A 23486-nucleotide genomic window follows, 5' to 3' on the forward strand; every position below is an offset into this window, starting at 1 on the left:
AAATTCAATCAATTTAAAAACAACTTATTATGCACATAACAAATTAATAACTGGCGGGTCATGAATTATATAAAGAATAACAAATCAATTGGTGCAAATTTTTGGGCTGAATTATAAGAGAAATGCATCATAGATTAAAGTCCAATTTAAACAAACTGATGCTTAATTCTCAGCCTTTTGATAAAGCCGCCCTGTGCGCGGTGAAACGCATTAAGCGAGAGACCAGCCGGAGGAACTTTTGGAACAAGCCCGGTCCTGGAAAGGGTCCCTGTGCATCAGTAGCCTGGAGCATGGAGAGCTCTGCCATCCGCTGACCGGCACGTCTATTCCATCCATCGCCACCTGCCATGGCAGCAAGCCAGACCTGTATTACGCCTCTCTGCTCTGCCGTCTGTCTGCGTGGCTTGTAGCTTGTAGCCCGCTCTGCACTGCTACACCTCTCTAGCGAGCTGGTGCTGCGGCTCGTGCTTCCTCATCATAGCACTTTCACAGCCTTCACTGGCAGTATAGCAATTGCATGCCACACAACCGGTGTCTGTTTCATCACATCTACTGGACCAGCCGCATAGAAGTCGGTGTACTACTCATCACTGTGACCCAGTTTGGTGAGACTTATTTATGCTGCTAACCATCATAATCATCGGTTGAATTAATATTGGTACTTGTGTATTATCTGGGCGCCCGATTTTTTCATTGTATGCCACTACCTAAGGCATGCGATGCGATTTTTCATTGTAAAGACCCGATTTTTAGTTGTATAGTCAACCATGGGTGATTTCATACCCCCCACTATCCAACTACGCATGGAGTTGATTTTATATAGTGTGGCAAACCACCGAGCCTGAAGCGTGGCGAGCGGACGCGGATTACTTTACATGTATTCTGCATCCGCTCGCGGGGGTCGCTGGGCTCGGTGGCTCGCTTCGCTCGCCACACTATATAAAATCAACTCCATGCGTAGTTGGATAGTGGGGTATGAAATCACCCATGGGTGACTATACAATTAAAAATCGGGTCTTTACAATGAAAAATCGCATTGTATGCCACTATATTGCATGCGATGCGATGCAATACAATGAAAAAATCGGGCGCCCAGATATTAATATCTTCCACTTTACTAAATGATGAATGAAAATGTTTGCTTGCCAATTTTCACGCCTATTTTAACAAGTTCACCTGGCACTCAAAGGGTTAAACCACACTTACATTACTGAAATCACCTCATTGCAATTTGCATACAATGGCAGGTATCATCGGTTGTATTTTAAAGATTTGAGGTGAGCAGTTTAGTTTTATTCGGTTATGTTGGGATAGCAAAAAATGGCATCTTATTGGCCATTTAGCTCATGTTTGTTTTAGAAAGCCAATAAGATAAACCCGAACCTGTGCTAATTGGGCAAAAAAGAGTCAAAACCAAACCGCATATCTCTTATTTAACTCAGAAACTGATGAAAATGTAATTTTACACTTTATATGCATTATTTCAATAAAATAAGGGCACTTTTCTGTACATTAATACATTATAATATAGACCCAATGGGGAATTTTTGCTAATTAATATATATAAAAAAAAGTCTTTACTTCTGGGGCAGGCAAATTTACAAAGTACATATTTTGATTAATGCCTCCAGGTATAGTTCCCAGACAAGAATAGCTTTTAACATTGTAGAATTCAAACCCATAGAGCACTGAAGTAGAGTACACACGGGCAAGAGCCTGTATGGATGTTTTTGTAAAAAATTTCATATAACAGAAAATACAAAATTTTGAGGAAGCCTCTAAAAGACCAAAACTGCGGTGTGGTTTTATGCCAGACACCGCGTTTAACAAATCCGTTACCAAACTGCTCTTCTAATAGACGGTGAGCGTACATTGTCGGATTTTACTGGCTCTTTGTTATGCATTACATTACTACTATTATTATTACTGTCAGCATTTTATGGGATACTATTTCTACTAGCTAAGCAGTGGCAGTTTTTACCTATGGGATGCAGGGCTGCATGTGAGACTGCACTGGCTTCACTGTGACTGGCAGTGACGGAAGTCTGACCTGCCAGTCACTCAAGGCATCCCATTGGGAGGTGTTCCTTCCCTCCGGGATGCCTCTCTCTGCGCAAATGCGCAGCAGCCCCCAAAACGGGTTATGCGCATGCAGAGTACCGCGGACCATACTGCGCATGCGCCGGACCTGGGAACCCGATCAAGCCTCCGGGGGCTGCTGCAAAAGCAGTGCAGCTTAGTATAGGGTATTAAGGGTACTGATGAGTTTGACGGTCAACGTTTTCTTAGTTAAAAATGTTCTTTTAAGCATTATATAATTGTGTCTCCTGTCAGCATGTTTGTAAGTGTGTAGCCATCAACTCATCTAGAGTTCCAGAAGTGTGACACAATTAAGTTTCACCATATAAGTGCTGCAGGTGCATAAGATACATTTGTAGCCAGCTGGGCTTTAGATGATGAGTTTGCATTCCATGCAGCAAAGCCATCCTGCTGCACCGCAAGGTTTTTTTAAAATAGGAAGTCCATTCTGCACATGTAGCACATGTTATGGTGATAAAAAATTGGAAGGAGGGGAACTTAGTTCCCCCTGAGCACTATTTGACTGATAGTCACTCCTCCAACCCACTGGTGAGGAAAGGAGTATGGTAATACATCATGGGGGTTGAGGTCAATACCCCCAGGGTGCAAGTAGGCACTGGATGATGGAAGTAATGCCCCATTAAAGTAATTTGAATAAGAACTTAAAGCGGAGGGTAAAATAGTATAAAATAATTGAATAAAAATACCCTGATCACAGATCACATTAATAATGTAATGTTATTGGAAATCTATTACCACCGGAGGGTGGGTCTACTGTCAATAGTGGGTGGTAGGTTATTTTACAATAGGGGGCTTTGGAAATAGGGAAGCAGGTGCAAGCTATCCCTTGGCATATATTTTTTTATAAAATATTTGAATACATTTTTAAATATGTGTTTTTAACTTAGTACAATGAAAACAATTTTAGTAATTTATTTTATAAATAAGTTTAATATAGCCATTTTTTTGTTGGGGGGGGGGGGGGGTTGTTGTGCACATCATGCTAGGCCACAAAATCTAGCTGGCATGCCTTGCTTAATTTACTGCCCTTTTTTGCATTGGTTACATTCATATTTGCCTATGTTGTAAAAACTATTCCTTTTGCTTAGACAGCTATGACATTTATTACATAAATATAACGGATTTAATAGTGAAATGTATTTGTCATATTGATTCAGTTTGTGACTATACACTGTAAATTGGGTTTATTTTCAGCCCGTCACACGCTGCTGTGCATGTACATAATTATTAATACCTATACACTGATACAGACTTCTATCCCAAAGACTTGCATACGGTTCTTTTCATCCATTATCGACATGTTTGTTGTTGTTCTAATCATATTGTAATCGTTTTGGGTTTCTATTAGTATTTTGTTAGGGTATAGTTTGAATTATCTGTGTATATATATATATATATATATATATATATATATATACCAGCTATGTTTATGTATGTTGCTGTGTGGAATTAGCAGTAATTAAACCAGTGAATAGATTAGCCAGATTCACTGTGCACTCATGGAAATTCTGAAATAATTGCTATGGATGAATGTCCGTTTCAACAGGGAATCCAATGGTGATGATGTTTATAGTTGATGTTAATATTCATTTTTTTTCTATACCATCAGGTGCACAAATGTAGGCTGTAAATAAATAGATTACAACTTCATGATAGATTACTGAATTTGACATGATTGTCAGCTGCCATAGACTCCAGTCTATAACTATCTTGTATTGCGATGGCTCTGATGCAAGAGGCTGATATGGTGGAGTGCCAGTTTTCAAGTCATCTGATGACCTATGTTAGCAGATATCTCACCAACATTCAGTCTAGTAGTAACCAATTTATTTTTCTTGCGCTGTATAATAAACAAAATCTTATATATACAACAGGCATGTCCAAACGATGGCCCTCCAGCTGTTGTAAAACTACAAGTCCCATCATTCCTTGCCACAGTTTTGCTATTAAGGAATGCTAAAACTATGGCAAGGCATGCTGGGATGTGTAGTTTCACCACAGTTGGAGGGCCACAGTTTGGACATGCCTGGCTTACAACGTTCCTTGGCTTTGGCCATTTGGAATTTCGATGAGAACCATATTAAATAAATTAAATAGTACCCATGAGTGGTATGAAGTGCTGGTTCCTGAACAAAGGATGATGTGCAGTAAAAGACATGCTAGTAGTTTTAATTGTTGTAGAAATAAATGTGTTTAAATAGTCGTTAAACCTGGTATATTTGCCTGCGTGAGTTGAGATGTATAATGGTTATGGGTTTTGTTCCATTCATGGCTGTGACTGTGTAGAGTTTGTGTATTCTCTCCATACTTGCAGGGGTTTTATCCAGGCGCTCCAGATTCCTCTCACAGTCTAAAAAATATTCTAGATGGTAAATTGGCTCCCAACAAAAAAAAATTAAGCATAGTGTGTAAAAGTGTGTATGTTTACATGAACAGACTAGAGTGCTTTTTATCTGCCATAAAATTCTATGTTTTTATGAGGTCAAGGCATGGTCCATATGTATTTATAGATGGACATACAGTAGCTTGTATACTGACCAGCATGGAAGGCACCGTTTGTTTTCTTTAGACTTGGTATTTTTTTCATACTTCTAATCCTGGCATATATGCTACATTACATTTCTACATTAACCATGTGTTTCTCTGCATCACCAATGACCATCATTTTGGCCATACATGTGTTTAGTACTGGACTGGAGATGCCCTGGAAGGAAAGACTTGGTTGATGTGATTGTTTAACTTTCATTCCTGTTATCAGGCTCTCTCTCAATACAATAAACCATAACTATATTTGTATACTGATTACTGTAAATTATAAAGCTTGTTTTAGGTTATCTTGTGTCTCATAAATAATAAATCTAATTTCAATTTTAGAATAATTTGTAAGAATTAGAAAATCTTTAGTATTGCACTTATTTTAAGATTTATTATATAGTGTGTGTGGGTATTTCCTCTTCTTTATGCCTCAGTAGCTAAACCTGTAGCGGATTCCCAAGGTTTGACAGACGCTTTTGAAGCAAAGATTCTGCTCCCAATCTTCCAGTTAGGTCAACTGCAAGAATCAAGATATGATCTAGAGCTGGAGGTAGAGACTTGTATCAAAACACCTCCTCACCATGTCATTATGACAACTGGCTGTAACAAATAGGTTTGTGTTTTAACTTATGACAATTTCTGAAAAGTAATGTAATCTGACAGTGAAAAGATGTTGAAAGACTTGTGAAGATGTCATAAGTGTGACCTTTCTGCTCAAGTGTATCCAGAAGCCATTTTTAACAAGGGACCTCAGAAAAGAGTGGAACTCCTTTTGTACTTTTGTTAATTAGTTATTGATTTAAAACAATGCACTACGAAATATTGTCAGATTAGCTAGACGCCAGCAAGGTCACAGTGTGACAGTCTGGCCCTGATAATCTTTATACTGCACAAGAATTCACTCTCACGGAACCCATTGTTCTGTGAGATTCTCCTTTTGTCTTAGTTTGCTTTGAAATGTTTCAAAGGTTGGGATGAGTTTCTAGGTTGTGATTCGAAACCTGATGTCTCTTACACTCTATGAATAGTAAATTATAATTATTAACTTTTTGAAATTCATACATTTTTGCTGGTAGATGAAATCGTTGGCCATACATAAATAATAAATTGTGGAAATTGGAGTGAAGGTGCTTCTGATACAGTTGAATTAAATGCAGTAGTTTTCTGATGCTCTGTACAATAATGTTTTGATGTGTATGGTAGTCAGGTTGTTGGTTGGTTTTATAGGTTTTCATATAAACATTAAAACATGTACAGGTTGAGTAGCCCTTATCCAAAATTATCGGGACCAGAAGAATTTTGGATAACAGATTATTCCGTATTTTGGAATATTTTTATATTTGAATGAGGTATCTTGCATTTATGTTGTATAAAAACAAAATATATTTTATGTGTGCATGAAACAAGGTTTGAAAATATGAAACAAAATTTGTGTACAATCTCAGACACTGAATGTGAATGCCAAGCAATCATTTTCTTGCACATATTTACATTCCCCCAGTTACATATCATTCCCCCAGTAGTGCAGGTTACAGATGTCCCCAGTAGGTTTTTAGCAAAATATAAAAAGTACATTCTGGAGACTATGGTTTTCGGAATAATTTGGATAACGGATATTTTGAGAAGGGACCCTCTATTGCTATTATTGATGGTGATTTGTAATGCATCACAGTGCTCCACCGTACCAGACAAGGGCATACAAGTTAGAATAAATAAATGCAGATCTTAAAATAAGTAGTATCCCTTCTTATGAGACTGCTTTTGTTCTAGAGGATAAGGGCAGTGATAAAATATGGACACATATGGGAAGGTAGCTTTAATAGTGCTTGGGTCAAAGTATTTTGGGATGAGTTTGATTTGTGTGAAGATGTGGTGTTGAGCCATTGTAATTGGCAGAGTAGTTATCGACTATGATAGAGGAAGGGCAGCCATGCCCTGGCAATTAGCTTGGGTTACTTTTTTGTAGATGGAGGCTCCATTTGGTTTTATAAGTCTAACAGCAAACAGCGATGGACCAAACCATCACATATAAGCTCTGTGGGTCCAGCAGCTGATTAGATTTCATGGCCCAGTAGATAATTCAAACAGCCTGGGTTTTTATGTTATGATGCTACATTGTAATCTGTTACTGGTTTCTATTAATTAGTTGCATTATGTTTCTGAGGCTTATTAATGTGAGTTGTAGGGCTCTGGGCTAAACAAATGTGCTGCTATAGCTAGCTATTGCCCTCATGCAAACTATGCTAAATGTTTAATGTGAAACTGTCGCCCGGGTGTAAATAGGTTCATATTAGTTTTTGGACATTCATATATAGACTCCTAGAAATATAAGCGTCAAGTCTACCATTCTTTGTGTGCAGGGCATAGAAATTTGCATGATTTTTTACCAATACCCATGCTGTATATTTTCTCCTAGATCTCCTGAGTTGAATCGTTAAATTTTAAAAGTCTGCTTACTATGGGCCTTGTTCTAGTTCACTCTTTCTGACAAAATCCTTCTTAGATGGACAAAACCATGTGCACTGCAGGTGGGGCAGATGTTACTTGTGCAGAGAGAATTAGATTTGGGTGGGGTTTTACTTCAAAGTGAGATCTATATTGCAGTGTAAAAATAAAGCAGCCACTATTTACCCTGCACAGAAACAAAATAACTCGCCCAAATCTAATTCTCTCTGCACATTTTACATCTGCCCCCCTGCAGTGCACATGGTTTTGTCCATCTAAGAAGGATTTTGTCAGAAAGAGTGAACTAGAATAAGGGCCTATAAGACTAACGAGAACTAAATAGGAAGTGAGTTTTAAGAATGCCCAGGCTTTTGGAAAGTTGGAGAAATAGACCCATAATACCATCTATTTGATAGATTGAATTCGATCTATAAGGTTTTTTTTATACAGGTCGAGTATCCCGTATCCGAATATCCGTTATCCGAATTATTCCGAAAACCAGACATTCCAGAAAGTTAAAATTTTTTTTTTTTTTTTGCTAAAAACTCACTGGGGACATGTGTAACAGCACTACTGGTGACATGATATGTAACTGGCACTATATATGTGCAAGAAAATGATTGCTTGGCATTCAAATTCACTGCTGAGATAGTACACACATTTTGTTTCACGTTTTGAAACCTTGTTTTTTGAACAAATAAAATATATTTGTGTGTATTTTATGTGGTAATAAAATATATTTGTGTGTATATTATGTGTTTATACAAAATAAATGCAAGATACTTCAAAATACATAATTGAAATATTAAAATATTCCGAAATACGGAATAATCCGTTATCCAAAATTCTCCTGGTCCCGAGCATTTTGGATAAGAGATACTCAACCTGTATATATATATTACAAATATTTTTTCTTTCTAAATTCATTTTTCCATTTTTTTTTTTATATGATATGATTATTCAAGCGTAATAATATGAATTACAATTTTTTTTAACCAAATTTTCTTTGTTACATTTCCCCCACGAGATGCACATGCAGCCTGTTCCGACGGAGCTTTCCGCCGCATTCCCGTCGGTCCCTGCACCCCCCCTAACCCTGCCAGTCTCCCTGAAGCGGAGACGGGCAGGGATTCTGCCACCAAGCGACGTGGATGCGCGTGCTTGTGAGACGCTTGTGGGTCCCCGTCAGATGGAGCCCCTCTCCACCAGCTCTCGCCAGTGGAGGGGATCTGGTGAGGGCTGGGATGTATGAGAGGCACTCCATCTGTATATTGCCAAAACCATCAAGCCCAATCAGAACATTCTATATTGAAGATTCTTCCCGAGAGTAGGTTCTCCTAAGAGTTAATAATTTCTGCAGCTCCTCTAAGTGTTTTGGTACTTGTTTTCTAGAAAGGCCACACCGATGCGACTGACGCGATGGCCCCGATTTTTACATTGATTGAAATGTGAATAGGGTCCCTGGACCCTATTTTACATTGGATTCAATTAAAAATTCTCCCCAGACCCCACCCCACGATTGACGCCAACCCGAAGCGTGGCGAGCATAGTGAGCCCGCGAGGGGCGGCGGTACGCGTCCTCCGACCTTTTCATACCCCTACTATCCACGCTTGTGGCTCGCTGCGCTCGCCCCACTTTATATTCTCGACTCCACGCCGACGTGGATAGTAAGGGTAAGAAAAGGTCGGAGGCCGCGTACCGCAGCCCCTCGCGGGCTCGCTACGCTCGCCATGCTTCGGGTTGGCGTCAATCGTGAAGTGACGTTCACAATGGGGGGGGGGGGGCATATACAATGAGAAATGGCCCATATTGGCCCACTTCCCATTTTTTCCCGGATAAAAAAATATTTTAACATTGAACCCTATGGCAAAATCGGGTCGGTCGCGTCACGTGCCATTTTAATGCACCCGACCGAAGCGATGGACCCGATTTTGCCTTTGCCGGCAAAATGGACCTGATTTCAAAGGAAATCGAGTCCATCGGGGGTAATAGTGTACCTTAAGTTAAGGTACACGATTACCCCCGAATGTGGCCTTTCTAGGAAACAAGTACCAGTGTTTTCCCTGTTTCCTTGTAAGACGGGACAGTTACTTGCTTCATCTTAAAATTCCTCCAATATTGACAATGCCCATGCCTGTATAAAAACTACGGTTTGTGAGACATTGTTCTCTAGTACCTGTCTGATGGAATCTACTCTGTTTATTACTTTTTTATGATGGTGCTCTCTGACCTGTTCAAGATCTCCTTAACTCCCTTAGGCTGTGCTGATGTCATCATTGAAGTAATGATGAGACATCATTATTATTAACATATTCGATCCACCGTAATATAGCTGATATAATGTATAACTTGGAAAGTAAACAGATCTAAAGAAAGATCAAATCTATATATTAAAAGTATTCTAAAATATGTAACTTCTTTGTGGCTCATTTACAGCTGGACATAAGTTAATTTGATGACATAACTCACAGATGGGGCAGTACATATCCTCTTTAGCCCTCTGTGCATAGGTCAGTGGTAGCCAAACTTTCTTGAATGACGGGGCTCCAGAGTATCAGAATTGTTTTCATAGCACCCCAAGGTTAAAAGCTTTTTAATAATAAATTTGGAAAAAAATTACACCTTTTTTTTTTACCTGTCAGCTTTTAGTTTCACTTATGTGGTGATTTTCGCTTCTGATTGTCCAGGTTTTATGATTGGCAGCCACTGCTACTTGTTTTGCCTATCACTTTGACCATAAATAATTTGATTTGGTGTTGGACCACCCAACCCGAGCTATCCCAAGACACCACCACGATAGCCATGCGGCACCCCAGGTTGCCTAGCCGTACAGTTTAGATACCACTGGCATAGCTGTTGCTTTTACAATATCTCTGAATTTTTTTTTTCAAAAGTGGGGAAAATGATAGTTGGTCTCTTCTGCTCTTAGAGCATTGAGCGGGTTTTTAAAATGTTACTGATGTATCGGTTTGTGGGATGAACCACATTTTTTTTAAAGGGTGATGAGGATGGACTTGAACCATGATCATTAGTAAATTACTTTACTAATGATTTATTTTTTTAAGTTATATTTATTATTAGCATAGGCAAACTGCTGCTTTGCACGGATCGCTCAGCACACATCGTGGGTGTGCGGCGATGTGTGCTAAATAATCCATGCTTAAGCACATCGCTAAGCATCAGCATCCCATTGCCCCGTGTGTACGGGGCTTTAGATTTGAGGCATATTTCGTTATAAATACAAGCAAATAATAATCTGACTCTGCATTTGTCTCCCACTTATGCAAGCCATAGAAGGCCCTGTTTAGTTCTCAGTTCAGCTTGCCTGGTTTTTGCATACAAGGTAATAGCTTTATCACAGAACTTGGTGAACAATAGCAGACCATGTGACAGTATTGTAGAAAGGGGCATCCTTGACATGAATAATACTTTAATGCATCATAGAGCTTTGTTTTCTGTGTTTATTAAAAGCACGAACATTTTTATTCAACATGCTTGTATAGGTTTTTTTTAAACCACAAATATAAAAATAATAATAATAATAAAAGTGTTATACTGACTGGCAGTTCAATGCCAGCTAATGTTGTATATTACAATGCAATTGTTCAGTTATCCACAATGATCTTGAAACTATACCTATTGTATAGATATAATTACTTCAATGTAAAAACAGACTGGGAGAGGCGGTAGAGCCGTGTGCACACTTCTGTTTACTATTACTGTAAGTGCCTGTCTATGACTAGGCTACCACTATCTGACAACAATCTCAATGTAAAAAGCATATCTCATACTTGTAAACATTTCTACCCATTGCATTTAGGGAATTTTGCCAATGGCAACCAGAAATCAGTTAGCCTTCTGTTATTTAGATCTGCTTAAAGTATCCAGTTGATCTGCTTGCCTACAGATCTGAGTGTAGAAAATGTTTTACAGGCGACTGTTTAACAGCATTCTGTCACTGAGCTGGTAACGCTGCCAGACTCCATATTTAGTTACTTTAATGTTGGATTCCTCTCAAAAACGACTCCTTGGTAACAAAACATATCACTGACCTAGAAGGCAAAGCATAGCTGCCTACCCTCCTGCATTCTGAAATAACAGCAATCTCCCTCTCTCCCTCATTAGTCTAGCAATCTCCCTCATTTCACCTAGCCCACTTTACACTGCTACATTTTTTGTGGAAAAAAGGAATGAGAGACAGATACATTTACATTGAATCATCAGCACCATTTCCCAGCACTTTAGCAATTGTAGTAGCTCTTACTAACTGCTTTGGGGCTCATATACATTTGGCTATAATTCATTTTAAAAGATTCCTCTCAGATGTAGCAGTACACACCCAAGCCACGTTCACAATCCTCAATGGGGTGCTGTGCAAAATTCTACTACCAACTATAATCTCCCTGAAACTAGTTTTCAAAAGTAAGAAAGTATGAGGCAAGGCAGAGAGCACTCACCAGGTTTGTTGATATCCAAAAAAGTTTATTCAAACATCAAAGACAGGTCAACGTTTCAGTCCTCATGGGGACCTTTTTCAAGACCAATTTAATAGACAGGGGGATATATATATCCAAAAAGTGACTTCATCAGGGGCAAAGAATGCAACCGACAGTAACTATATGTGTCCTATATATGGGTATCCGGAGAATGTGGTGAACCCCTGCTGTATGTTACTGCTCCTGATCATATTATTTTGGTGATTTTCATCCTGCAAATCCTCCAAAGAAATTACACTCACTTTGAGGACGAATCTTTGTTGCCCCGAATATTGGGATTGTACCGGACAGATATTGAAATACCCGTCTCCAGATACCCATTTATAGGACACATATAGTTTACTGTCGGTTGCATTCTTTGCCCCTGATGAAGTTATGACCGAATTGACCAACTGAACTGAGTTGTACTTACTTACCATTGTGATTGTTCACCACTTGTGTATATATGATACCCTGACATGGGTTTTTATATGTTTGTATATTTTATTAAATGTTAATGTCAATTTAAAGTGATTGATTTACTATCTGAAGCGCCCTCTGAAACCTTTGAGGTACTTGACCCCTTCATCAATATAAGAACAGTGCAACCACAACATGTTTAAATACATTTACTCACCAAGGGTCTCCTCCCTCCTCCTCCGTGTCAATGTGAAATTTGGTATTGAGTTGTTTGAAAGATGGTAGTACACAATAGTAATATCAAGTTTCCTCAGCAACGCCACCTGTCTTCAAACACAGGTACTTATTGATCCACCTTCCTACTTTATAGTGAATGAATATTAATAATGTACAGATATTTGGTAATTGTAGTTAGACTTGGACTGCAGATAGTAACTTGTATATAGCCATGAGCGCTATTGGTGACCTCATACTTTGTATTTTGAATATAGATGCACAAATATATATTATGGATGGCCATCAGTTGGTGACCCATTGATGGTACCATTGATGTAAGACAACATTTATGGTTTCCCCTAATTTAATGATTAGTGAATTGCGGGCCAATCAGGGTCCGGGTGCATGGTTTCACAGGTGTTAGGGGGCAGTGCTATGTTCCATGTCCCAACTCGGAAGAAAAAATAAATACAAATATTCATTAGCTTTGTATCATCTGGGTTCTCCCCCATTGATGGTAAAAGTAGTTACCATTGATTATAGAACATTGATGATTTTAAATCATCGATGGTCATGCCTAAGTCTTATGACTTTTACTTTATTGATGAACAGTGACATCTCTGATATTTGTTCTTCCCGTTTTACTTTATAACTGTTTCATTGCAGTGACTGTATTTCAGGCTTGCCTACCCTCCCGCATTCAGCGGGAGGCTCCCGACTTTTGCCTGAGCCTCCAGCTGCCCCGCAATCCCCCTCAGCCCTCACAGTTTTTCTGACCCCTCCATTGTAATTCAGACTGCGCGTTTGCGCGCATGTCCGGAAATGGCAGGGGTCGGGGTGCACACAGCCGGCCACCGCTACGGGTGGACGTGCTGCTCTGTGCGTGCTTACTGGAAGTCACTGCTGCATCAGGAGGAGCTGGAGAGCCAGCAGCTGAGGCTCTGTTTCACTGAAGCTGGCCACGCCCACCACACAGAGCAGGCCCTGGCTCCGTGCATCAGGCCAGCCCTGCTCTCCCTGCTCCTCTCCCTGCTGAGCTGCCTCCCTCACCACACTGCCTGGTCCCTGCATCTCCAAAGAAGAAGCAACACCGAAAGGTATAGACTGGAGGAGGGAGGCTTCTGCTTATTGTGAGTGGAGCTGTGTGTAATATAGTGGGTATAGGCTGTAATGGGGGGGGGGGGGGTAGCGGCTGCATGTACTTCTGTAACATGGGTAGGGCTGTTTTCAAATGGTGAGTGTATAGTGGTGTGAGTACTGAGAGTATTATAGGGGCTATGTGTATTGTAATATGGGGGTGCTGTGTGATATGTTATATAGTTTTATGTGTGTGCTAAGAGTAATATGGGGGCTTTGTGTGTTGTAATGGGGGGGGGGGGTGCTGTGTATAGTGTAATATAGTGGTGTATGTGTGTACTGGGTGTAATATGAGGGGGCTGTGTATAGTGTAATATAGTGGTGTGGGCACTGGGTGTAATATGGTGGGGCTGTGTATAGTGTAATATAGTGGTGTGTGTACTGGGTGTAATATGAGGGGGCTGTGTATAGTGTAATATAGTGGGGTGTGTACTGGTTGTAATATGAGGGGGCTGTGTATAGTGTAATATAGTGGTGTGTGTACTGGGTGTAATATGAGGGGGCTGTGTATAGTGTAATATAGTGGTGTGTGTACTGGTTGTAATATGAGGGGGCTGTGTATAGTGATAGTGGTGTGTGTACTGGTTGTAATATGAGGGGGCTGTGTTTAGTGTAATATAGTGGTGTGTGTACTGGATGTAATTTGGGGGGGCTGTGTATAGTTTAATATAGTAGTGTGTGTACTGGGTGTAATATGATGGGGCGTTGTATAGTGTAATACAGTGGTTTGTGCACTGGGTGTAATATGAGGGGGCTGTGTATAGTGTAATACAGTGGTGTGTGAACTGGGTGTAATATGAGGGGGATGTGTATTGTGTAATACAGTGGTGTGTGCACTGGGTATAATATGAGGGGGCTGTGTATAGTGTAATATAGTGGGGTGTGTACTGGTTGTAATATGAGGGGGCTGTGTATAGTGTAATATAGTGGTGTGTGTACTGGGTGTAATTTGAGGGGGCTGTGTCTAATATGGTGTGTGTCAGGGTTGCCTGCTCTACCGCATTCAGTGGGGAGGCTCACAATTTGTGAATGAGCTACCAGCTGCCCCGCACTTTAGTTTTAGTGTATTGCTCCCCTAAAATACAGACTTGCAGATGCGCAAGTCCATAATGCCCGGGGTAGCTGTTGCCACGGTGTATGAGAGTGGAATGGTTTGTGTGCAGAGGGCCTGGCAGGCTGCCAGCGATTTTACCAGTGGCAGGAGGCCAGGTGCTATGTTAAGCTGAATTGGAATCTGTTACAGCAATCTCCTCTCGCTGGCTGTTTTCTGGAGACTGGCCTCTGCAGTAGAACACAGATCAGCAGGACAGTAAGTGCTAGAACCCTTAAGCCCTGTACAAGAAGCGGGTGGGCAGCTGTCATCTGCCGATGTCAGCTGCCCATCCCCCGGACCCGCGTCACCAGCGAATTACCATGGGAGCACCCATGAAACTCTGGGTGTTCCCATGGGCGCGACCAAGGTCCGTCAACCCATGTCCCCCACCCGCTGCGAAAAATTCTACCCGCTCAAATCTCCCTGAAAATTATTTTCAAAAGTAGACAAGTATGCTGTGTTTCCCATTGATAAAACATGATATTTCGAATTATAGCTACAGTTGTACAGTAAGGTTCTCTCCTTCTTTTCAGAGCCTGACGAAGGGGATCAAACCCCGAAAGCTTGAGTTCTAATACACGTTTTTATGTGCTGAACTTTTTTGCCTCTGGAGTGCCATTCTTTTGGAGTTTGTATGTATATATATATATATATATATATATATATATATATATATACATACAGGTCGAGTATCCCGTATCCGAATATCCGTTATCCGAATTATTCCGAAAACCAGACATTCCAGAAAGTGAAAAAAAAAATTATTTTTTGCTAAAAACTCACTGGGGACATTTGTAACAGCATCACTGGGGACATGATATGTAACTGGCACTATATATGTGCAAGACAATGATTGCTTGGCATTCAAATTCAGTGCTGAGATAGTACACACATTTTGTTTCACGTTTTGAAACCTTGCTTTCTGAACAATTAAAATATATTTGTGTGTATTTTATGTGGTAATAAAATATATTTGTGTGTATATTATGTGTTTATACAGCATAAATGCAAGATACTTCAAAATACATCATTGAAATATTAAAATATTCCAAAATACGGAATAATCCGTTATCCAAAATTCTCCTGGTCCCGAGCATTTTGGATAAGGGATACTCAACCTGTGTATATATATATATATATATATATATATATATATATATATATATATATATATATATATATATATATATATATGTATATATGTATGTATGTATTTCAAAAGAAGGACAGAACCTTACTGTATAACTGTAGTTATAATTCGAAATATCATTCTTTTGGAGTTTGTGTATCTACTATCATTTGGGCACCGGGGCCTGTTGTCCTGATGTATCACTGAGTGCCGGCAGGCTTGGAGCATATATATATATATATATATATATATATATATATATATATATATATATATATATATATATATATTGACTTTGTCATCGGCTTCTTTTGTAAGCTGTTTTGAAAAAAGTCTTAATAAAAGACTGAAACGTCAACCATATTTATGGCTACGCGTTAAAGTTATTTATTGGAGTCCCGAGTGCCGCGTCCTCCCCGCACTGCATACACGGAAGCTTGCTCAGCAAGCCCCGCTGGCGAAGGCACCGGGCGCTGAATTGTACACAGGACCAGAGTGCCGGCATCCAACCACAGTATATATATATATATATATATATATATATATATATATATATTGACTTTGTCATCGGCTTCTTTAAGAGCCATCTGCAGACCATCCACTACATTGTCTCCATTACTTCCCACTGCGTAGCTTTTCACTTCTGAAAGACAATTCCTCCGGTTATCCATTCTGAAAGTTTCCTGCGTCCGGTCTGCACAAGAGAATCTGTCACATTTGGCAACAGTACAGGAAGTATGTGAACCTGTCACGGCAAGCAGTCTCAAAGGGCAAACTGCTTTGCAGCAGCTAATTAACCTTAGAAAATAATTACACAAATATGCAAATGTTGTTTAGATAATTCCATGTGTTATCAGCACAGGTAGTCCATCATAAATGCAGACCTTGGAGTGCCTAGATGTTAGAATCTGCACCGGTCGATAAGGCTTTGTCTTTTGCATTACTTTAACTTGGTATTTAACAATTAATGAGTATAATATTACGTTAGTAAATTCAAATGGTTGTCCTTTAGCGGCGGCAGAACATAACAATATATTCTGACTGCTAATCTATGTACAGTAATTTCAAAAATATAATAACTTCTAGCGTTTTTTACAGCCTTTAAAGGGAAAATAAACATTTAAGAAATATTGTACATTGTATTTAATAACACCATTTTTCTTTGGCCTGAATGTTTCAGATATTTAATTTAAAATATGTAATATATACAAGAACCAATTTTGTTTTGTTCTCCCAAAAGACCAAATAATCTCAATGATGGTTAGGTCTTTATAAAACTGTACTGCATATGACGGTGCTGAAATATATTCTCCTTCCATTTGTCTCATAACAATCACTTGTAAAAAAAAACAAAAAAAAAAGTTACTTTCAGCAACTGATAGATTGGAAAATGAACCTTAACATCTACACATGTAAGCCAAATGAAAGCACCAACTTCCCTGTAGGGTCCCTGTATGTCTCTAAATGGCAAGTTACATACTGTACTTTTTTATCTATACATGTTAAAAAAAAAAATATATTTTAAATTGTCTGATAATGTCCACCTTTATTTATTCATTATGTATTTGCATATATAAGGGGATATTCAATCCCAGGTCATTACTGACAGGCTTGCCCGACAGCTGTGACCCTGTCCTGTTCTCGGCCAGCTCGACTGTCAATCTGCAGGCGGGATTCAATGTCCCGCCTGCCGAATGCCAAAAAGTGGCCGTGAGATACGGCGTGGATTGTCGAGCTGCAGCCGGAAGCTCAAGAATCCACGGCTGTTCCCTGCAGAACGGGCCCAACTGCTTCTAAAGTCAGGCCCTTTCTGCCGAGATCCCTGTTCAATGCTGTCAGGAAAGACAGCATTGAATAGGGCCCCGATGCTATTTTCCCCATCGGGGGTAGTGGCTAGAGATTGATAACCCCCCATAGTGCCAGCATATTCTGTTGTGGAACATTGTTATTTCAATTATCAGAATATTATAATTATCAATGGGGATGTAGTTAAAGGGATGACAATGATCATGTCAACAGTTATGGCAATATTGTTCAAATGTTGACAGGCAATGCGTCACCATTCTCAGAATGTCAACACGTAAAATGTCGACATTGTCAGTATAGCAACATACTGGTGGTGGATGCTGGTGGTGGTTAGGATTAGGCTTCATGGAGGGGAGAGGGTTAGGGCTAGGCCCAGAAGCTGTGCTATGGGCAGGGCTGCCGAGAGGGGGGGAGCGGGTGCAAATTTCACGGGCTTGCTGGAGGGGCCCAGTGGGGGCCCTGGTCCGACCCCCCCCTTCCCCCTCCATCCCTCCTGGGAACCAGCAGCACACACCTACAGCTGTGGGTGTGTGCTGCTGCCGCTGAGGGAGGGGGGACAATAACACTCCCCCCTCGACTTTAGAATGTTTGTTTTCACACACATCCCAAACATGTTGGGGATGTGGTCTAATTTTGGAAGGTGGCCACGCCTCCCATAATTAGGCCACATCTCCCAAAATTTTGCCGGGCTCGACATACCTCTTGGGTGCCCTGGCTATGGGCCTCAGGAGCAGTTAAGTCTCCAGAATGTTATGCATTATCTTCTACCATGTTTTACCTCCTGTCATTCCATTCTACTGTATGTATTACCCTGGGCCACTGCAATGTGTCACCCCCCATTATATGTATTACCATGTGGTACACAGTGGAGGCAGTGCTAATGTAATGTCATAACAGTGCTGTTCTCCTATAAAAGTCCCCATGCACCAGGTTTTTCACATACAATTTGGTCACTTTTTATGTAATTGCGTCAATTAATTGCATGAAAAGTGTGATTGACATCAGGCCTGATGCGATGCATGGTCCTGTGTGCAACCCATTGGAGCCTGTAAGTCCCACTGGCTGCATTAGTGATCTGTTGGATCGCATTCAAGCTGGGCAGGCGATATATTGTACCAAGGACTGCATACATTGCATGTGATCTTGATGCCCGGGAAGGTCATGGGCGGCTCAAGGGGGGGGGTTTGCACACAATTTCTCCAAGGGGTGAAGATGCACAAGTGTTTTTCCAGCTTAAGGCCGTGATTGCTGCCCATTTCTGTGGTGCCTGCAGAGGTATGTACAGTAAATCTGGCTATCTGGCTCTGATACTAGCCAGTGCCTCACCAGCCCTTGCGTCACTGATACTATAAAGGTTCACCTAATAAAGAAAGTGATGACATTAGAATTTGCAAGGTTTATATGTTTAAGGTATACTCCAAAAATAATAACATTAAGTAGAAAACCCTTCCCTCATGTATATGAGGCCATTTTTTTTATATTTACCCCTGCTGCAGAAGTCACGTGGAAAATGGTCGCTACACCATTTTTCTGTAGATCTGCGCATTAGAGTCTGAGGCCTCTAGTGCCAGCAGAGGGGAAGGGCCTGGACGGAGGAGTCTGCACACAGGCCTCCTCTGCTCTTAAAACGCCCATAGTTAGATAAAAATAGTCCATAGGCCTTTGATACTTGGGAGTTGTCCTGTTATAATGATCATATATGGAATTACTAATTGGCGCTTATAGAGTTCTATGGCAGACCCTCTTACTGCCATTTCTGTACTTATTGGCTCATTACAGTGTTTACATGTTCGCTGGTTGTTATGAACTCGCACTTGCATACTTGATATCGTTCTAAAGACTTTTTAAAAAGAAAAAAACATCAATATACAAACTAGTTTATGTTTAAAACTGGACGTGTACGCTTACCATGGTGTTCATTTGTTTGCAGGATAACAGCAGCCCTGAAGAACATGCATTGTATGTATGGGACAACTTCATTTCAAAAGCAGCGTCGGAAAATGTGTTTTTTGTTGCACACAGCTATGGGGGACTTGCCTTTGTGGAACTGGTAAGACATTACTTTACATTTTTATAAATCTGAATTTATGTGAATTAATCTTGTTGATTATAAAGCAAATATATGTAAATACTTTTAACTCCCATGCCGAAATTCTATATCTCCTACAAACCCTCCTGATCTAAGTCTTAAAGATGTGAAGAGAACTGTAAAGACCCTTGTCCGTAGATATAGGTTGAAAATAGATATCAGGGATGGGGAACCTTTTGCCCTCCAGCTGTTGTTGAACAATGTATCCCAACATACCCTGCAACAGATTTAGCATGGCCAAATAGTAGAACGGTTGCAGTGCATGAGGGCCAAAGGTTCCCCATCCCTGCTCCAACGTCCTAATTTCATTAAATTACTACTATGCTTCTCAGATTTATGCATATTCTCTGTAGTAGTGGTCTGATTCAGGTTTTGCAAAAAAAAAAAAACACAGGCAGAACAGGTTGCGCTGCAGGTGGGGCTGATGAAACATGTGCAGAGAGATTTACTGTTCAGTTTGAGTAATAAAACAAGAAAAAATATTTGTAGGGTCATTAATGTGTTGGAGTTGAATTGACAAGATTTTCTTCTATGAAGTTCCCACTTTGAAGAGAGGGTGGACTGTTCAGCAGTGCAGAGAACTTGTAGTGCAGGGGTTTCCAACCACGACCCTCAAGGCTAACAGTCCAGGTTGTAAGGAAATCTATACTGAAGCGCAGATGACTTATTATCAAAGTTATTTTCATTTAACCATTTGTGCTCAAAGATATCAATAAAACCTGCCCTGTTAGTAAGCATTGAGGACCGAGGTTGGGAAACACTATTGTACGGGTATTCTACTGTAATCCTTCATAATGTACAATTCAAATTGTGATGATTCAGCTGGTGTGTGTGTGTTTGTTGTGTAGTTTTTGTGCCTTTGAGGTCTGTATGAACCCTGTGCTTGTGGCATACTGGTGTACAGAACGTATGTTTATGTGACATATGTCATTTGTAATTTTCCTACTGTATGTGGATGTGGGGTTTGTCCACTTTGATTAACGTAAGTGCTTGTTTACTGTCCAGCGTGACCATCCTGTATGGATGAGTGAGATCTGTTTATTCCGTGTCATTGGCTTCTATGGGTGATATGTTGGTACACGTGTTTTCAGCATAATTAGCACATTTGTTTGACAGATGTGTGTGTGATGGGCTGCACAGTGGCCTTATGGGCATATTCAATATGTTTACTGTGGTTGAATTCATTATCGTGCAGTAATGTTACTTACGTGCTTCCCGTAAACGCCTAATTTAATTAGCGCTATAATTTTCTATGTATTTGCGAGATGTCGGGAAATCAGCTTGTTCCCCTAAAAAAAAAAAATCTAATTATCATTGGACAAAAAGCATATTAGTAACCAAAAGTATAGTAATTGGGGTTCAAAGAAGAATGGCTGATTTTTTAAATAAAATTTGAAAAAATTGTTTTTTTTTGTTGTTGTTTTCATCAGCAAATTAAATTCCCTAAATAAATTTGTGTTATTTTTAAGTTTTTTTTTTAAATTGTTTAAAAAGAACCTCCTACTTGGAAACTTAAAAATATCAGTCTTATAAGTACAGAATTTCCATACACCTCTTCCAAATCTCCGTGCCTAATTAGTCATTAGGGGAGACGCCCTGGAGTTTGAAGTCTTGACAAAATGTCTGGACTTCAAACTGTTAAAAAAAAGTATTTTCCTCAAGTTTTCACCTGCTCAGTAGCTGTTAGAAAAGGCATCATGAAATACTCTGTGGAAAGGATGGATGGCTAAATTAATAGAAAAAGTTGCATTTAACTGCGTTAACCCCTGTAATCAGGATAAAACCGCTAATTAAATATGCCCCTTAAATGTTCATTTTGCATTCTTCAACAAATATAAACTAAGAAATATGTTATAGGTTTTGGAGCTAACTAAACTGTTTTCTTAGTGCTAGCTAGATGCTTAAAATAGAAATGAACTTGCCATATAAGCTACTTTTATGGCCAGTTCAACAATTCTAATGGAACAGTTATTTAGTACAGGTTTCCTTATCCAAATGATTCAAAAACCATAGTTTCCAGAATGTACTTTTTTGTTGTTGTTGCTAAAAACCTACTGGGTACTTCTGTGTTTGGGACTACTGGGGACCTATGTAACTGGGTGGCACTACTGGGGACATGATATGTAACTGGCACTAAATATGTGCAATAAAATGATTGCTTGGCATTGAAATTCAGTGCCTGAGATAGTACACAAAGCCTTGTTTCTTGCACAAATACAATATATTTGTGTGTATTTCATGTGTTTGATGTCTTTATACAACACAAATGCAAGATCCCTCATTGAAATATAAAAATAATACAGAATAATCAGTTATCCAAAATGCTTCTGGTCCCAAGCATTTTGGATAAGGGATATTCAACCTGTAATATAACCTTTTTTTTTCTTTTCTTTGCCTGGCTCTGTCAGATTTGCCTAAAACCGTTCTACTTATTTTATATACTGCATCAGCAAGCTCTCATAACTAGGGAGCTGACGAAAACACGGATTACATTACCAGATTCCAGTAACTGTGTAGAATAAAGTTGGTAAAACCCTATAAATCGCAGAGATTAACCTAATTTTGCCACTTCTACAATACATAGATGAGACTAGTTGCGGCTCATTAAAAAAAAAAAAAGGAACGATTTTTTTGTGGTCTTTCATGCAAGTCTTGCATGATAATATGCATAGCCAGTTACGGAACATTGAAAATATTCATATTACTGCTAAAAATGAAATCCTCCAAAATAATAACCGTGATCAGGATATTGGCCAGCTGATAACAAAGAGGACAGGCAAGTCTCCTGGAGTGTTTGGTGCCACTAAGCAATTAGCGTTAACCTGAACCAAGTTTTATTCTTTTAAACTATGGGGAAAACAAACATCTTATCTTTTTCAACCATGTTTCTCTCCGGAAAAACTTTTTGTGCTTATTTAGAACTTATGTATTATGTTATTTAATTGTTGTTCAATAGTTATCAGCAGACAGAGGGCTACTAAAAGGCTTGGAGTGATTTTGGCTTCCATTATTCCAAAACTGTAAACAAATATTTATAAATTAGATCTTTTTATTTTGGGATTTGCTTCCGCTTCATTGTTGAATGGACGTCAACCTGGGGAACAGGATCTCTCCAGTTGCTGCTATTCTGGAGATTATGGGCTAAATGCATGATCTCATCTGTTAATATATAAACTGTGTACTCCCATCTCTAAAGGAAATTAATTAACAGAATCTTTACACGGTGTTCGTGGAACTTGGATGCAATTTCTATAAAATAAAATTGAGATAAGTAACTTTTATCTTTTTTTTTTTTTACTTACAATTCAATCATAAAACATCAGGGTTTGTTCTGATGATAAAACACACCTTCTGCCAGTGCTGCACCCGATGAAACAACATTGGATCAACATCGCTACCAGTGGCAGCCATCTGAGTAATCCTAAAACGTACTCCGAATGACCATCGGAACCTTTCTCACGGGCCCTGGTATTTTAAGTTGGAAGTCCACAGACCCTGGTCTTAGTACACCTACAAAACTTGGTTTGACGTGACACTCTCTCATTCTCACTCTGTAGAACAATCCACGTAACCACCCTCAAAGCGGACTCGAAAGAACCACAAGCAACAATGCAGGAACTGTTCGGCATATGTGCAGAACAAGTCCTACGCATGTGCAGTCCATCTGTCATCTGAGTAGTAATCAATCCATTGGATTTGCATACGACTCTGAATCAATCATAGATGTTTTTTTTTAACTAAATGGTACTCTAATATTTGTATTTTGCTACCAATATTATGACTTATGTGTTTGAGTAGGTAGTTTCACAAATGATTATTTGGTGTTCGGCTTTATGACATGGATCTTGACCCAAATTAATTTGAAAATTCTCTACACAAGTTGTACATCAGGTGTTCTTTATTGTTGGCCTTTACAATACTGTCACCCACTTCTATTGTGGCATGACCAGCTAAAAAAAAAAAAAAAATTGAGCTTGAAAATATTGAATGCTTTCTGATTTATTTTATTTTGAACGTACTGCAGTACCCCTGCCAGCTGC

General features: G+C 39.6%; 1 protein-coding gene across 3 annotated transcripts in view; it reads left to right on the forward strand.

Annotated features, from left to right (window-relative positions):
• ARB2A (ARB2 cotranscriptional regulator A) overlaps positions 1–23486 on the forward strand; it is a 546123-nt gene that overhangs the window by 300751 nt on the left and 221886 nt on the right. For all 3 annotated transcript variants that reach the window (XM_083151791.1, XM_083151789.1, XM_083151790.1), the window contains one exon: positions 19288–19407. In XM_083151791.1, coding sequence (XP_083007917.1) covers positions 19288–19407 — 120 coding nt within the window. The remainder of the gene's footprint in view (positions 1–19287; positions 19408–23486) is intronic.

The sequence above is a fragment of the Crinia signifera genome, chromosome 1 (assembly GCF_055691185.1).
Source record: "Crinia signifera chromosome 1, ASM5569118v1, whole genome shotgun sequence".
NCBI lineage: Eukaryota > Metazoa > Chordata > Amphibia > Anura > Myobatrachidae > Crinia > Crinia signifera.